The following is a 17,848-nucleotide window of genomic DNA, read 5'->3' on the forward strand; positions in this document are numbered from 1 at the left end:
AGTAAGGACTTGGACCCCATGTTGAGATGGCATACATCCTATGCATGACAAATGAGTTTTCCAAGCATGTAGAATCATAGAAGAGCACTGGCAGGGCCTGTCACCCACAGGTGTTAACATTCCCCCAGAGACCACCAGCCAAATGACTTGCAGCTACCGGCTCTGTGACAGGAGAGGAGCCTGAGATAAAATTAGAAAGGATTTCTCAGCTCAAACCTTCTCCAAATCTCAGTGGCCAGCTAAACAGGGTCCCTACTAATTGCTAAATCATACTGTTCTCTGTCTCCTGGCTAGCCTATTTGAAAGACAAGAGGGAGGGAGAGAGAGAAGATGGGAAAGGGGCACAGACATGAGGGGTAGAGGGGAGATCAGACTTTTAACTGAGAAAGAATTTTCAAGACTTTCACTCTACATTACTGTCAGCTGTCACTTAAACACCCAGGAGATTCTATTACCCAATCTGACTAGTGTGAAGATCAATTGCCTGCAGAGATCTCTCTCACTCTCCCTTCATCCCCACACCCTGCAAACCACTTTATTTACCCTTCTTCTCCAGTAGATTAATAAATATATGTGTGTGTATATATGTGTGTTTAGCCCCTCTCACATATATAAGTATATATGTAAAAATATATACTTGTATGTATTTGGATACATATACATGATATCCATATATGTATCCAAATACATATATACATATGAGAAGGGCTATATACACAGATATCCATGTATATTTAAATTCATATACATGATACATGTGCATAAGTATCCATATATATTTGGATACATATGAGAGGGGCCGGGCTACGTGAGGGTGCAAAGAGGAAATTGTCCAACCACTGTCCCATTTCTCGCAGCTATTCAGACGAGCTCTGTTACTCCTCATTTTCTGCCTCTTTTTTTCAATTAAAAAGAACTTTTTGCCCAAGTTGTAAGATTTCCACATGAGACTAGACCTGGGAACAGGAGAGAGGAAAATCCTCCTTTTCTCTGCAAAGAAGGCAGCTTCGAAGCTTCCAAAGCGAAGTCAGCCAAGTCCAAACTAGTTCTGAGAAAAGTATTCATGCAGAAGGCAAGGGGTCAAAATGAAAAGGGCAGGAAGGCAAAGAGAACATGGGGAAGAGAGAGGGAAAGGGGAGGGGGTGGGGGCAGAGGGAGAGGCCCTTGTGAAACTAGAACTGTCCTTTCCAAGCGCTCTCCTGCCTCCACCGTGGGTAATGGATCCGCGCCGGGATTTCCTTTCAAAGGTGACTTATAACCTCTTCATTAGGGTAGATCTCTCCTGGGCACTAATGGCGTGTTTGGCAGAGTCAGCGAAACGCTGTTTGTGTGTTCGTTTTGAGTGAGGGGGAGCTCTCAGCTCAAAGGGAGGAAAATAAACAGTGTCATTCGCCGAAAGACGCCGCGCCGGGGACGACAGCCGGCGGCCGCGGCTGCTGCAGCTGCGTGTGGGGCGGGCAGTGAGGGCCAATGCGCACAGCTAACAGGTGTCATGGAGGTGAAAAAGGAAAACTGTGAAATAACCATAGATATGCTCCTTATAGTTCACCCCGACGGGAGACGGACTGTGCAGAAGGACAGACAGACGGATCCTGCTGCTTCGCTGCAGTGCCGAGGTAACAAACGAGCAAGCGTTGTAGTCCCGGAATCCGGAAAGGGGCGGGGAAGGGGGCACTAAGCTCAGTCTCTCTGGGGTGCCCGGTCTCTCTGGGGTGCTCAGTCTCTCTGGGGTGCCCGGCCTCTCTACGGTACCCGGTCCCAGGGTGGCTGTCCGCGCCTGCAGGACGCAAAGAGATTGCCCTGGACAGAGGGGCAGAGTGGGTTCCGGCAGAAGTCCGAAGCTGGGTGTGCTCCTTGTTCCCCGCCTACAGTGGGGTGGAAGCCCCGAATGCTGCCTAGTGGCAGCCGCTCTCCTCCACCGGTTTCCGAGGCCTCCTAAAATCTTTATTTCCTTTCCCACCTGTGTCTTCATAGATTTCTGCAAGCCCGGAAGCCCCTGGGACAGCAGATGTAGCACCCGATGTTAGATCGGTGCTTGAACCAGACGCAGCTCCTAGATGGGAAATCAATGGGGACAAATGTTACCCAGTCTCTCTTGCTAAGGGCCGTTTGAACTTTGTCCAGTCTCGAGGAAGCTAGCTAGGAAAGAGAACCGGGGACCCTGAGGTGCGGCAGCCACTGGAGGGTTTGATACGAAGGGAAACTTGGATGAGTTCATTTCCCTGTCCCCAGTCTCTGTCCATCACCTCTGTCAACAAAAACAATCCCCGCTAGCCCCTCTATCAATCCTGCTGATCAGAGAGGCAGGTTTAAAGATGCTGATAGTAAAGGCAGCTTGGGTTTTCACTTGCCGGGTTCCCTAGCCCGACAAAGTTCACGAGAACAGAAAGCAACTTTGTCTAGCTCTGAGCCTAGCTTTTCACACTGGCCAAAAATTTAGGTTCCAATAATACAAGCTTGCCCAAGATTGACTTAGTGGCCTAAGGAGATGACCTTCCTGATACCTCAGTTTCCCTAGATATGAAATTCTCTGACTTAAATTACAGGGGATGTTTCTTGGAGGGAGAAAATGAAAGATAAGAAATTGCTTTCATCTCTGGAAGGAAGGTGCTACTGTGTCATTATACCAGGAGAGAAATACGACCATAGAATATTGAAGTGAGGGAACTCTGGACATCATCTAGCTAAATGTTCTCACTGTACAGATGAAGAAACTGAGGCCCAGAGAAGGGAAATAATCATAACTAGTCAGTGGCCAAGCCAGGACTAGAATACATGATTCCTGATTTCCAAATATAATGACCTAATTTGCCTTGTATCCTGAAGGCTTCCTTTGGGTGGAGGTAGGCAAATAAAGACTTGGGACTGCTTACAAAGCTATTGTTTTTTTAAAAAATGGTCTTTGGTTTCGGCATCATATGTAATATATAAACATACATGTGTATTTTTATGGAAGTATTTTATATGTGATTGCGTGTTCACTGATGGTGATGAATCTTTGTATTGCTAGCCCTTAACATAGTGCATGACGCATAGTAAGAGCATAATAATGCCTGTTATTTACTTGAAATGATGATGATGATGATGATAAGAGCCCATTCTTAAGCATTTGAGGGCCATTAGTAGTTATCAATAAATAGACTATTTCATCAACAAGAGAAGCTACTTATCCACTGCATTAATAATAAGTAGGTTGAGAACAAGACCTAATGGAAGTTCTATGAAATGCATTGTGTAACTTCCATTTAGCCTCCTATACTAACAGTATTTATATTTTCTTCTGCTATTCTCTGCCTCTGGCTCCGATTCTGTCCCCAGAGCTCTTGAACCCATTTAATTTCCACTCCTACCTGCCCACCTGAAGTGGTGGTGCTGAAGATGTCTTTGTCCTTGTCAATTACAGCTGGAGAGGCTCAGAAGCCTCCTGGGAGTTAGCCTAGACACTGCACATGGGCAAGGAAAATAAATAGATTCAGGAGTTCTGGGAATACCGACAGGTGTCCTGGACTCAGAAGGCACATGGGGGCCAAAGGCAATTCTCTGAGATTCTCTAGGTGGGAGGGACAGCAGTAAACTAGGGAGAGAGCTTGGAAGCTTTGGGTTAAAATAATTAGGCAATTAGCAGAGGTAATAGGATCTTGATTAAGAAATTATACTTTGTCCATTCTGTCTCTCAATTCTCTGTTATTGAGATATGCTATATAATCATCCAACACAGGGTTCTCCAAACAGCATTTCAGAACCTAAGATGCCAGATCAAGGTTTTGGTGGTTCTTTGTGGTGTTTTACCGGCATCACTTCATTTATTCCCTGGCATCGTGTGTAACTTCTGCTGTACATTTTTGTCTTGGAAGATCTGGCACTAATGACAGTAGGTGAAAGAATAAAGAAAATGGCCCAAAAGACCACCATCAGAATAGAAGTAACAGTAGTTTAACTATACAATTGCCTGAAAATAGACTGAATAGGCAGTTCATAAATCCACCTGTGTTTCTCCTAGCATTACAGTTCACGCACTTGAATATGACCTTGGAGAAATCCGAGCATACACTGAAATCTGAGAATATTCTTTCTGTTTAAACTTTCTTTAAAAAATTCTTTCTTAAAATATTTTACTGGTGGATTCAAAAGTCATCTTGTGACTTAAAAGAAAAATAGGAAGTATTTTCCATTGGAATTCCCCCCTTGACCACCTCAGAAATAAGTAGCTACTGGCATATCAATTACTGAGTTCAGTGTCTTCACGGGGATGGAAGGGGAATTGGTCAGATCCATTGTTAAACGGGTGGGTGAACTCAGCAAAAGGATTGAGCTGTAGCTCTATGTGGATAACCCAGATCCTTCATGGAGAGAAAACACTGAGCATACCTAACATGTTAGGAGAAGGAATGAAGAGGCCTAAATGAAAATGGGACATCCAGAAAGAAAAAAAAATTTCTTCCTTTCTATTTACCTTAGCTCTTTGGTACAGAACTACTGCTGTTAGAAAATCTCTTTTTTCTTCTGCATCCTCTCTCCAGGGAGCCAGAATGAGGAAGTAGGCCCTCATTCCACCTGGACTCCATAACAGAGAACACCAAAGCTTTTTCTCTATCCAGATGTCAGAGGATTGAGGGAAATTTTTAAATAATAAAACAGGGTTGCCAAAGGGTTCAGGAGAGATACATCTGAGGTGGGTAGAGATGAGGGAACAGAAAGTAGTAACAACAGAAGAGAATGTTTTGCCTAAGTAACCTACTAGTCTGAATCATAGGAAAGGGGAAAGAGTGAAGCAGAAGTTTTCTAGACATAATACTGGAATGTACTATTTGATTGCATCTCTGACTCTCAAAGGTCTTGTGATGAGGAGGGCAGAGATCATTTGTTTTCTTTCAAATACAAAAAAAGGAGGGAGATCGGATCAGGCATCTGGATCAGTAAATATTTGGTGAATGAATCTTCAGGAGAACGACTGAAACAGGAAAAAGTGGTGGCACAATCCAAAGATGCCCAGCATTTGGAGCATGTTCTTGGTGGCTAGTATGGCTTGGTATCTGAGGTACTAGTCCTGGATAAGGCATTATGGATGCAAGACCTGTTGACTCAGGCTCTGATAAAAGTCTGTCTAAGGATCCCTCTCAAGTTAACTCTTGGTCAGAGGCACCTCAGAGATCACCTAACCCAGGGGTAGGGACTTGAAGCTGCCATGTCATCAACAGAGGGAATTCCCAGATGAAGAAACTACCTCTACCAGTTGCCTCTTGTACATTTATATCCATGGTGCTGAGTGTGCTGAGAGGTTAGTTACTTGCCTAGGATCACACAGCCAATATAGAAGGTAGGATATGAATTTAGGTCTTTTTTTCCAGGTCAGCTCTCTATCCACTCTGCTAGACTGTCATGGCTAACCCCATATCTAATCTCCTAATTTGATAGAAAAGGAAAACACACACACACATACATACACACACACACACACACACACACACACACACACACACACACACCGAAAAGATATCCCTACCCAACTAGGTAGTACATCGGCTAGAGTTCTGGGCCTGGAGTCAAGAGGACCTGAGTTCAGATATATCCTTAGATACTTGCTAGCTGCGTAACCCTAAGCAGGTTACCTAACTGCTTCCTGCCTCAGTTTCCTCAGTTATAAATGGGGATAATAATATCACTTACCTCTCAAGATTGTAAAGATCAAATGAGGTAGTGTCTGTAAAATGTTTAGCACAGTGCATGGCATGTAGTAGGTACTTAATAAATCTTTGTTTCCTCCTGTCCTTCCCGTCTAAAGAGGACCATAGACTTATAGGACTTCGGATATAGATTTAGAAAGGACTTTAAAGGCCCATCTAGATCACCTCTCTCTTCATTTTATAGGTGATAAAATGGATTCCTAGTGAGGTTCAGTGATTTGGCCATGACCAAATCATAGTAAGCATCAGAAGTGAGATTTAAGCCCAGGCCACCCAACTCCAGAGCCCCATTCCTTCTCCTCCAACTTGCCTATAGGATTGGATCAGGTGATCTCCAGGCTCCCAGTTCCCCAAATTTTAAGATCCTAAGATTCCTATTCCAGTGCTCTTTCTATCACAAGGTATTTTCACGCAATTAAAATACCTCCAGGAATAAATGGAAGAAAGAACTGTTAGCCAAATAAAGGAATCTTCCACAAAAGCACTTCTGGTTTGCAGTCTGGTTCACAGGCCTTCTTTAAGAGATAAGCAGCCATGTTTTGTAAGGAAGAACCCAAGGCCTATGGGAAACCTCTTACCTTCACTTATCCTTTACTCATAAGACTGACTGTCCTCAGCTGCCATGATGTTAATAGATGTTCAAGTGGAATACAGTGCCCTACATCAGAGGTGTCAACCAGAGGTGGCCAGCAACATTCTAGAATGTGGCCAGAACTGGATTAAAATGTAATTGGGAAATATTTAACAAAATAAAATTCAACATACCCTAAAGCATAGATAACTATGCATTTAAAACAAAGTCTACTGTATGCAGGGATCTTTATGATCCCTCTTTGAGTTTGACTCAACTGCCCTAGATAAATCTCCAACTAGAAAACTGGCAAAGGTAGGCAGCAGGAAAAGCAGGTGGGCAACAAGCATTTATTAAGAGCCTACTGTGTACCAGGCACTGTGTTTAGTACTGGGGATACAACAAGGAAAAAAATAGTTCCTGTGACATTCTAATGAGAAGTCAACAGATAAAAAGAAACTGAAAAAAGAAGGGGGTTGGAGAAGTACCAGGTGAAGGGTATCAAGGCTTGGGAGAAACTGAGAAAGGGGCCCAGCATAGCTCAATGATGCTAGAGTAAAAAAACCTGGGTTCAAATCCCACCTCAGACACTTATTCCTGTGAGACCTTGGAAAAATCTCTTAACTTCCATGGACCTCAGTATCTTCATCTGTAAAATTTGTGAGTTGGCCTCTAACTTTCCTTCTAATTCTAGATCTATGTTCTTTGGAATTATCTCCCATTCCTGGAATGCTCTCCCTCCTTTGCTCTGACCACTGATCTCTCTGACTTCCATTAAGGCCCAATTAAAATCCCATCTTCTGTAGGAAACCTTCCTTAACTACTCTTAATTCCCATGCTTTCCCTAGGCTTATTACTTCTTATTTATCCTGTGTTTAGCTTATTTGCATGTTATCTTACTCATTAAATTGTAAGTTCCTTGAGGGCAGGGACTTCCTTTTGCCTCTTTTTGTATCACCAGTGCTTTACCCAGTGCCCAGGCCACCTGGCTCCAGAACCCTTGTTTCTTCTCCTACAACTTGCCTATGGGATTGGATCAGGTGATCTCTAGGCTCTCCATCCCCTAGATTTTAAGATCCTAAGATTCCTACTCCTATGCTCTTAATATTACTTACTACTTAATAAATGTTTATCGAATGAATGAATGAGTGAATGGGTGAAAAAGTTCATGAACTAGAATGACAAGAAAATACCAGAACCAAATCAGCATATGTATCTACTATGACAACAGATGAGGAAAATATACAGCTAATTCAGGTGTTACTGGGACAAACAAGGCAATGGAAAGGAATACATCTGGTGAGTCTAGCGGATAGGTCAGAGATACCTGTGGATTTAAAGTCTTTTTTAAACTTAGTTGGAAATGTAAAAACTTACTTATTGTTAATGGTCAAACTTAAGTTCCTAATGTATTTTTTATTCAAAGTTTTAAAGATCACTAAACTGAATGTTTAACTGCTCTGGCATGTCTCATGCCAACTCATTGTTTTGTAGGCTTCCAGGGAATCGGAAATGGAAACCGAAGACGACAGAAATTGGAAGGAAAGGACCTTCGTGGTAAATATCTGGGAGGAGGTCATGGGGGGTGATGGAATGTTAGAGCTGGAAGGAGCCTAAGCAATAGATCAACCTAGTCTAATCCTTTACTTTATATATGAGGAACCTGAAACCCCATTCACCTCTTTTCTTTTTGTTCTTTGAAATCTGTGGGAATTCAGTCTTCCTGAAAAGGAATGAGAGCAGCTAAAGCTGGACAAGGCTTGCAGACTGGTTCTGAAATGTCTATCAGCCCCAAATGTTGTTCTGTCTGTGACACAAGGTCATGGTGACTTTGCTCCTCTTGCAGCCTGGAGTGGCCAGAGACTGGACTAAATGATCTCTAAGGTCTTTTTCAGCTTCTCGGAGCTAAAGAAGGCAGGCTGAATGTGTTGGGCTGCCAGGGTGTTCTGCCTTAAAATGGTCTTTCTGATTACGGTGAGGTTTTGGACAAAATTACCTGCAGAGACAGGCCAAGAGTTCTGTGATTCCATAAAGAGCTAGGAGCAAAGAACATGATAAAGCATTAGTCTGGAAAGATTCTGAAGTCCTCTATTCTGTGATTCAATCCATGTAACTGTTCAATCCAGATGCAACCCACTACTTCCTTCTGTTCCAATCCAAGGGTAATCTCTCTGAGGATGGGATCTATGAGCCAACTCAAATGGGCCGGATCCTGGACTGCTTTGGCAACAGTCACTAACATTTGTGTGTGTGTGTGTGTGTGTGTGTGTGTGTGTGTGTGTGTGTTTTGAAGACTTTAGCTTTTATAAAGTCCTCTCAAATTTGAGGAATTTGTATCTTTCCTAACCTTCCTAACCTTGGAAGAGAAATGATGGATTAGAGGTACAGATTTTTCAATTTAGGCCAGTGTGCTAATTTTGTTTTCTTTAGCTGTTTGTTGCAAGGGAGGGTCCTTATTGGACTGGGGGAAAGTGGTGAAAAAGTAGGAAGTAATAGAGATGAAAAGAACATTAATAAAATATAAATTGTGTTTTATTACATAGCTAGGAAGTATCATGGATAGAATACTAAGTAACTTGGAATCAAGAAGACCTGAATTTAAATCCTGCCTCAAATACTTAATTAGCTAAATGATACTGGGCAAGCCACATTTTCTCTCCTGGCCTCAATATTCTCATCTGTCAAAAATGGAGATAATAATCCCGCCTACAATATTATATGTATGTAAACCTTAAAGGTTCATATAAATTTGAATTATTACTGCATGATGATAATGATGATCAAGTCCTGTGTCCTTTCAGAGACTCTCTTAATTCTGCTAACAGAGGTTACAAGCCAGCAGCCAGCTGACATTCCAATTAAAGCAGCCTTGAACCACGGAATCAAGCCCTGAGAAATCAGGCTAATCCTAAAAGAAATTGGACTGTGAGCAAGAAAAATCAGAACTAAGTTCCCACAGATCTGCTTGAGTATCTTAGTTAGGATCTAGGAGCTGGATAAAAACTGACTTCAAGAGCACCTCTGTTTTTCTGTGGGATTTATCAAGAAGGGTATACTGAAAAGAACAGTGGAAAAAACACTGGAGAGAAGCCAGTAATGAGAAGAGAAGTCTTGGAGATAACACAGTAGCTATGTGACCCTGGGCAAGTCACCCAACATCTGAAAATGCCCCCAGTCAAATCTCTAAGTCTGGAAAAGTTGAGGATTTATTGGTGATTTTTTTTTTTCACTAGGAGCTCTCTAAATTAGTGAAATCAGAGGTTCAGATTCCTCCCCCACAGTCCCCACAGCTTCCCTTCCTCCCTGCCCCTCCATGATGCACCCAAAAAGAAATGGGAAACAGGAGTTACAAGACATGGGTCAGAGTTCTGCTTTGCTAATGCAGACTTGTGTGATCTTGGACAAGCAACTGTGCCCTCATGTTCTTCATTTGTAAAGAGAAGATTCTCCGAGATTGCTTTGAGCTCAGAATCCCATGATATTTTTGAACAAAGAACCAGGACGGGCCCATGAATACGGACCACTCTTTTCTCTCTCAGTAGCAGCAGTTCTTTGGGTGAGCCAAAGATTCTCATCTGTGCTGATACACCAGCCTCTCTGTTATCACTCACAGGATACTTTTTTCAGACGAGTTCCAAGGTGCTGTTAGCTGTGGAAAGATTTATTGTCTTCTACAGTGTTCATAAGTCTTTTCCATTTTAACTGAAGTCCAGCGCAAAGATTCAAAAGTGGTGAAAGCCAGTGCCAGCATCAGGCCAGCCTTTTCCAATTTTTAAATTCCATTTCTTCTTTATTGCCAAGAGGTCCAGTGGAAAGATTGCTAGATCTCAAGTTAGCTTCTTCCTACCTGTGTGACTTGGGCAAGTTACTTCTCTGAGCTTCAGTTTTCTAATCTAGAAAATGAAAGGATTGGTCTCCATGACCTTTAGACTCCTTCCAACTCTAAATCTAGGAGCCTGGGCCTGAGTTCTCTCAGGTTAATCTAATGACTTTCTAGCCAAGTCATGACTAGAAGCTAGGTGAAAACTGCTGACTTTTGCTTTACTCCATGTATGCCCTGGGGAGATGGGGAGCTGGGGAAGTGGCAAGCTAGTCTCTTCTGTTGGTGTACTTATTTGGAAATACAGATTGGTCTATCATTCCTTTCCTTTTTCATTTATTTAACACGTACTTATTGAATGTTTGTGATACACAGGCCACCATTTCTAGAATGAATTTTATTTTTTTAAAGACTTGTCGGGTCTCATGGCTCATTTTTATACTTACAACAATCCCAAGAGATCCCCTTAGATAGATGAAAATAATGAGGGACAGAAAATTGAAGTGAGTTTTAGAAAGATGCAAGAGTTCCCATTTCTCTACTACTCTACAATTCTTAACACTTTCTTAGCACCATAAGGATATCAAGACCCAAAACAGTTGTGACCACCATGATAACATGCTTGATAACAGCCAAAATGGGATTCTAATTCAGGTCTTTTGATTTCTTGTCCTGTGCTTATTTAACTAAATTAGTTTTATGAACCTTCAAGCACACCCACTAGGTCAGTGTTCTCACATTTTTGATATCAGGACTCCTTGATCCTCTTAAAAATTATTAAGGCCCCCAAAGAGCTTTTGTTTGTGTGGATTATATCTGTTAATATTTACTGCACTGAAAATTACAACTGATAAAATTTTAAAATATTTATTCATTTAAAATAACAATAATGAACATATTACCTGTTTTCATAAATAAACACTTTATAAAAATAACTTGTCCAAAGCAAATAAAAAAAATGTAGCAAAAAGAATGGCATTGTTTTACATATTTTTAGAATTCTCTTTCATATCTAGCTTAATGGAAGGACAGTTAGGTCCTATCTCATCTTCTGCACTCAATCTGTTGTGGTATATTGCTTTAGTTGAAGTCTATGAAAAAAATCTGGCCTCACACAGACAAGTAGAGAAAAAAGGGAGAAGTATTTTAAAGGACAAACAGTGTCTTAATATTATTATGAAAATAGTTTTGACCTCAAGGACCACTTGAAAGAGTCTCAGGAATGCCAAGGGTTCAGAGACCACACTTTGAGAACTGTTGCTCTAGCTTCAGACAATATGAGATATGCTAAGGTACATCTAGTAGCAGAATGCTTACTCCAATGATCAAAACTGGGGACAGGGGGAAGTAAGCTGATAATCATTGTATATCATTTTTTTTAAGATAAGATTTTGTTTAAAATTTCTGAATTGATATTTGTGAATGGTATTCTTTGCTTTACGCTCCTGTGGTTTAGATTCTAGGACTAAATTTGTCTCATAAAAGGAGTTTGTCAAAACTGTTTTTTTTTCTTATTCTTTAGGAATAATTTGTAGAATATAGGTATTAAATGTTCTTTAAAAGTATAGTGAATTCTCCCCTAAATCCAAATGAAACAAAGTATCTCCCCCCCACCTTAGTTGTTTCTTTCTAGCTACTTCAATTTCTTTTTCTGAATTTGGATTATTTAATATAATATAATTTGCTGTTCTGTTCATTTAGGCTTTTTATATTTTTGTAGATAATCCTTTTATTCCTTTTAAATTTTCATTTTGCTGCATGTAATTGGATATAGATTCTGTCCATTTAAAAAACTTTCTCCTCTTCTTGTTACCCCATAAAATTTCTAAAGGGAGAGCAACTATATCAAATTGTTGAGAAACCCAGCCTGGCAACACTGTCACCCAACCGGCTGTGCTCAGGATGGAACTGTGCCCGCTTCCCTGGCTCTGCGTTCCCCTGTGTTTCTATTCGCTGTTTCCCAGTCTCTTGGTGAACTCTACCTAGCAGCACTGTACAGCTCTGTTGTTACATATGGAAATCAACTGTACAGTCATGTCTAAAAATACCAGTCATCCATCAGTGCCAGCCAATCCTCCTCCTCGAGGATTCCCTTCCACAGGATCTGGTTTCCTCGAACCACACCCCCTCCCAGGAGAGACAACCAGCTGTCCTATGCAGAAACTCAGCCTTCCTGTATTGAGGCTTCAGGGTTTGAGGACTAGGGATTCCCACAGAGCACAGTGTTTTATTGAGTTATAGAGAGACTCAGGGAAAAGGACATGAGAGCCGCTGGAAGGAGGCTGCTGCATGCCCACAGGAGGCTGCTGTAAGGCCAACTTCCTGTTCTGGGCTTGGCTTTGGCCCTAAATGAGGGGAAATAATGAGATGTTGCTAGAGGATGCTAAATCTCTGGGACTAAGAAACCAGCCTGGTGTAGTAAAAAGAAAAGTAGAAAAACCACAAAACATGCAAAAATGAATGCTGCAAAAATACGAAGAATAAGCTTGACTCCAAAGACAGAGAGGTAGAAACTTCCCCTCACTTCTTTGTAGAGGTGGAGAGGGATGGGGGTGGGGGTGTCTATAAGTGGGGAATATTTCATATATTGTCAATTTTTTTCAACATATTGATTGATATTATAGATTTTTTTTTCCTCTTCTTTTTAAAAAAAAATTCCTTTTTCTGTATGGGATGGCTCTCTGGGAGGGGAAAAGGGAAGGGAAACAAGAGAAAAATGTGAGGTAAAAAGACAAAAAATTCCAGAAGTTTATTTAAAGAAAAGAGAGATTTGAGTTAGAGAACACAGATTTGAATACTAGCTCTGCTACTTACTATCTGTAATGACCTTGAAAAATGAAAAAATTGAAGGAAAAAACATTTAAGTGGTTAGTATGCACCAAACACTGTGCTATCTCTGAGAATAAAAATGCAAAAGCAGGCCAGTCTCTGTCCTCAAAACATTTAGAGAGAGAAAGAGAGAGAGAGAGAGAGAGAGAGAGAGAGAGAGAGAGAGAGAGAGAGAGAGAGAGAGAAAACACACATGGTACTGTGGCCAAGGAAAGGTGGTTTGGTCTGGGAAGTTATAGGAATGGTGAGGGAGACAGTAGGTTAATCGATTGATAAGCTGTTTCCAGGTGTACTATTAATGCTAATTTGATTATACTTCTTGAAGCCAGAGGTGGAAAGGGGGGATGGGGGCGGAGCACTATCCCTATGGAGGGAGAAGTAGAAAATGTCCAGAAGAAGCATGAACTCAGAAAATTCAAAGTTGAGTAGTTTAGTTCCTCCCACGTATAGTCTCCGAAGATAGAGTTTAGAAGATAGGGCACTCTCTCTGTGGGTCCCTGGGATTTTTATGAAACAAGAAAGTAGACTAGTTAATCTCTAAGGTTCCTTACAGCTCTATCTTCTTTGATTCTATGACCCTGAACAAAGGATAAAGAAGAAAGAATAAGCGTAGACTTACCTTGTGGTAGGGTCAGAAAGAGGAATTAAGGACCATAAAAAAATTACCCAAATCAGTTCAGGGCAAAGAAATAAGAGTTTAGGTAAAACAAAAACTGAGAGTAGCTTCCTCAGTACTACTATCTACAGCTTTGGTAGGACACAGGGAAAGTAGATTTGTAAAATCAAATCTATCTCCAAGGGTGTATTGTATATGAAGAAACATCTTGATGTATGTGTGTGTGTCTGTGTGTGTGTGTGTGTTTTGAGGGTGGGGGAAAGAGTCAAAAGATTTGTGTGTGTGGATATGAATGACCCTAGTGAACCCCTCTGAGTCTCCATTCCTTCATCTGTAAAATCTGTATGCTATTACTTGCACCACCTACTTCACAGGTTTATTGTGAAAGACTACGTAAATGTGAGCACAGCTTATTATCTACCGGATCCCACCATTCCCTACTTTTAAAGAAAGTTTTCTTTGTCCCACTAGGATTTAAGCCAATAAGGATGATACAGAAAACTAATAGAAAGAGGAAGATGGTCAAACGGGGAAGGTAGGGAAGACTGATGGGTTCAGTGCCATAACATCAGTGCTCCCTGCTGCCAGAACCCTGCCTCCCCTTTTCCCCCAACCCCCTTGCTCAGTTAACAAAAATCAAGGAATACCAGAAATGGAAGGAACCATAAAGATCATCTAGTCCACCCTTGTCATTTTACAAATTTATTTTGGTGGAGATTCCTTTCATGTATGGATTGGGGAGATGCCTGCTAAAGTCTCTTCCAACTCTCACATTCAGTGATTCTGTAAATCTGGGGCCTGGAGAAGGGTTATATCTTGCCCAAAATCATCCATGGTGCTGAGTTCAATGGCAGGATGATTAGGATAACTACTCCCCTTTTCTAGACTGTCTCCTTAGAGAGAGCTAAGGGGAGCTAGGGTGGGACAGAATTGTTATCCAAAGTGTAGACAGGTAAGTGGATAAAAGGTGCAGCATCATGTTTTACACAATCATATAAGTTCCTCCTAGGAGCTGCTGCAATTTTTAATTCTTTTGAAAGGTATAAATTAGAGTGTATACCTTTGAAAAAGACACCTTAGTTTTTGAATGCAACAGACTCACGGCTGGGGCACCCATCATGGGGCAGGCCTAAAATGAAGGTGGGGAATTGTTCTCTAGGGCAGTGATTTACAAGGGACAAGGGCCTTCTTCCCCAGCAGGCACAAAGGGCTACTTGACTTGGTGCCATTCTTTCTAAGCTTAGGATCAGCTCTCTGGTAATGAAAGAAACTCAATATGTTTTGGGACGCTGATGAAAGGTCCCCTCCTGCTGAGCTGGACCCTGTGTGGGAGGGAGAAGGAAGGAGAGGGGGGAGGTGTTGGCAGCCTTTGGATAAAACCTGCCTCTCCTGAAGGCACACACGTCTCCTTACTCTGCCTTGAGGGATATTTCACCCCAGTCCCAATGGTCACTGCAGTATTTTCTCTCTTACTTAAATAGGAAACGTGGCCCAGACACAGCACCATCAGCAGACGCAAGTCATCAAGTCCTATGACAACCAAGGTATGTGGTTAGCTAGTCTGTGCTGGTTTTCCCCCAGCAGTATCCTGTGTCCCCTGCTCAGGAGTGAGTAGACAGACACGAGCTCCTCACGAGCTCCCTCTGCCTCCAGAGATCCAGAGGGTCCAGGGATCATTCAGTTCTACAAAGGGTCTGGAGGGTGCAGAGACTGTGTTAAGCACTGGGAGGGGGACACAAAGACACAACCCCCTGCCCTCATGGAGTTTATAGTCTACTGAAGGAGAAAGTGAAGCCAGTGACCTTTCACAGCCTCCCTCACTGAAATCAAACGTCAGCTAGCTGCAAGCCATGTCACCATCTTGATGTCATGTCCCTCTTTGAGATCAAAGGACAAATACAACAACAACAACTCTACTGGGGGATAAAATATAGATAGTCTTAAAGAATCAGTGATCTTGTCAGGGTAGGGGGCCCTCTGCCACTGCAGGTCACAACCCTTCTGTTACTTAATAGTTGGTCCCTATGAAGTGGTAAGGATGAAAAGTTCACTTTGAACATAACCTGGTGATGGGATCTCTGAAGTTACTGCAGCAAGGGTGCCTCTTGAGTAGAAGATACAGCCCATGACAAAACTTGGGCAGGCTTTCCAGCTTGGTGGGATGGACCACAGCTTGAGTTCTGCCAGCCCTTGTCTTCACACATTGTGAAGACTCCCTTCAGGGCCTGAACATGCTCATTAACAATAAAAGTAGCATTTATAGAATAATAAATAATGGTATTTACAGAGTACCTTTAAGTTTGTGAAACATTTTACATATGTGAGCATCTGTGTTGGCACATAAAATAGATATAATAGTACCTATTTCGTGGGGCTATTGTAAGGATCAAACAAGATAATATGTGTATGTGTGTATACATATACATACATATATGTGTATACACATATGTGCATGTACACATGCATATATGCGCATATACTCACGCATAAATACACATGTGTGCACATGCACACACACATAGAGGCACATGGATATGTATATGTATATATGTACATATGCATATACATATATACACATACACACACACATATATATTTATAAAACCTTTGCAAAACCCTGGGTAGTAGTTGATACTATCCTCTTTTTACAGATAAGGAAACTGAGGTTGAGCGAGGTTAAGTAACTTGCTCCTGGTCATAAGGATTTGAACTCTGGTTTTCCTGACTCTCGGTCCAACATACTAGTCACTGCACCACCTAGTGGCACCTAAGTGGCATGCTCTAAATGAAACCATAAAGACTGGAATAGATTCCATTTTAATAGACAGTAAAATATTTGGTATTATGACTCTGTAATGCAGAATGAGGCATGAAAACACACCCGAGGTGCAAGTGGGCAAATATCTTTACTGTCTGATAAACAATGTGACCCCATTAGGGGGGTTTTCTTGTCAAAGATATTGGAGTGGTTTGTCATTTCCTTTTCCAGCTCATTTTATAGATGAGGAAACTAAGGCAAACAGGGTTAAGTGACTTGTTCAGGGTCATACAGCTAGTAAGTATCTGAGGCCACATTTGAACTTAGGTCTTCCTGACATAACCAGACCCAGCCCTCTCCACTGATCCCCAGTTGGCCAGCTCATAATAGGTGCTTAGTAAATGCTAATTGACTGACTGGAGTGAAAACTGATTAGATATAAACATAACATCCAGGTTTCAATTAATTTCAAAATTAAATAGTGACACCACTTCAAAATAACTAAGGCATGAGGAGGAGGAAGAGTTGCTCTGGGGGAAAGATAATAAGCTTGGTTTTAGCCATGCTGAGTTAAAAATTAAAATGAAAGGCAGTCTTGTAGAAAGACCCAGGGAGGTGTGTGTTTAGAGATTAAAACAAAAGGTCAAGGCTAGAGATACAGAATTGGAGGTCATCTGCATAAAGGTGATGGTTAAAGCCATGAGAATGAGTAAGACGACCAAAGGAGAGAGTGCAGGGAGAGGAGACAAGAGGCTTCTCCTTGGGAAACACACTTAACCTTGAAGGGTTGGAAAGTGTGAAAAGCCAGTGAAGAAGACAGAAACATGGTGAGAGAAATAAGAAAACCGTCATAATATGGTGTCTCTGAAGCCAAAGGAAGAGAAAATATCCAAGAAGATGCAGTGGTCAACAACATTGGGTGTTACTGAAAAACCAACAGGGATGACAGCTGAACATAGTGATTGAATATGGGAATTAGGGGACTTCTGGGGGACCAAGTTTCAGTGTAATGGTGGGGGAGGAAGCCAGCCTCCAGAGGGTTGAGAAGAGTGAATGGTGAGTTTCATGGGCATAGACAACTTTTTAAAGAAGTTTGATAATAAAGAAATATGACAGATACGCAGCCAGATCAGATGAAAGAGTCAGAGAATTTTTTATTTTGTTTTGTTTAGGATTGGAGAGACCTGAGCGTGTGTAAGACAGATAACACTAGCACGCAGGATGGCTGCTATCACAAGTTCACTCAATCTGGTCAGACAGGAAGGAGTTTTAGAGGGGTTGACAATCTTACTTTATTCTACACTAGTCTTCTTAGGAGAGGGTGTTGCTGATAACATGAGCACCAACTCCTACAGCATTCCCTAATCACCCTTCTTGAAAGGGCTGGAGAGAAGAGGAGGCAACTACCCCTATGTCTCAGTGGGGTCCATCGAGACAGGAACAGCTTGTGTACTCCTCTAAATCCCCTCAAGACTCAGTTGGGGCCAGTTGAGGCAAACACAGATTTCCCCCCAAGCCTTGAGGGGAGCCGATCAAGGCATATACAACATTCCAGCTTGTGCTCTCAACC

General features: G+C 41.8%; 1 protein-coding gene across 1 annotated transcript in view; it reads left to right on the forward strand.

The window, feature by feature from the left end:
- Positions 1-1,360: 1,360 nt before the first annotated feature.
- The window catches only part of KY (kyphoscoliosis peptidase), a 96,804-nt gene continuing 80,316 nt past the window's right edge, over positions 1,361-17,848 (forward strand). Inside the window, exons 1-3 of the mRNA XM_072613597.1 lie at positions 1,361-1,616; positions 7,750-7,812; positions 15,002-15,064. Coding sequence (XP_072469698.1) covers positions 1,493-1,616; positions 7,750-7,812; positions 15,002-15,064 — 250 coding nt within the window. The 5' untranslated portion in view covers positions 1,361-1,492. The remainder of the gene's footprint in view (positions 1,617-7,749; positions 7,813-15,001; positions 15,065-17,848) is intronic.

The sequence above is a fragment of the Notamacropus eugenii genome, chromosome 5, assembly GCF_028372415.1.
Source record: "Notamacropus eugenii isolate mMacEug1 chromosome 5, mMacEug1.pri_v2, whole genome shotgun sequence".
NCBI classification, from domain to species: Eukaryota; Metazoa; Chordata; class Mammalia; order Diprotodontia; family Macropodidae; genus Notamacropus; species Notamacropus eugenii.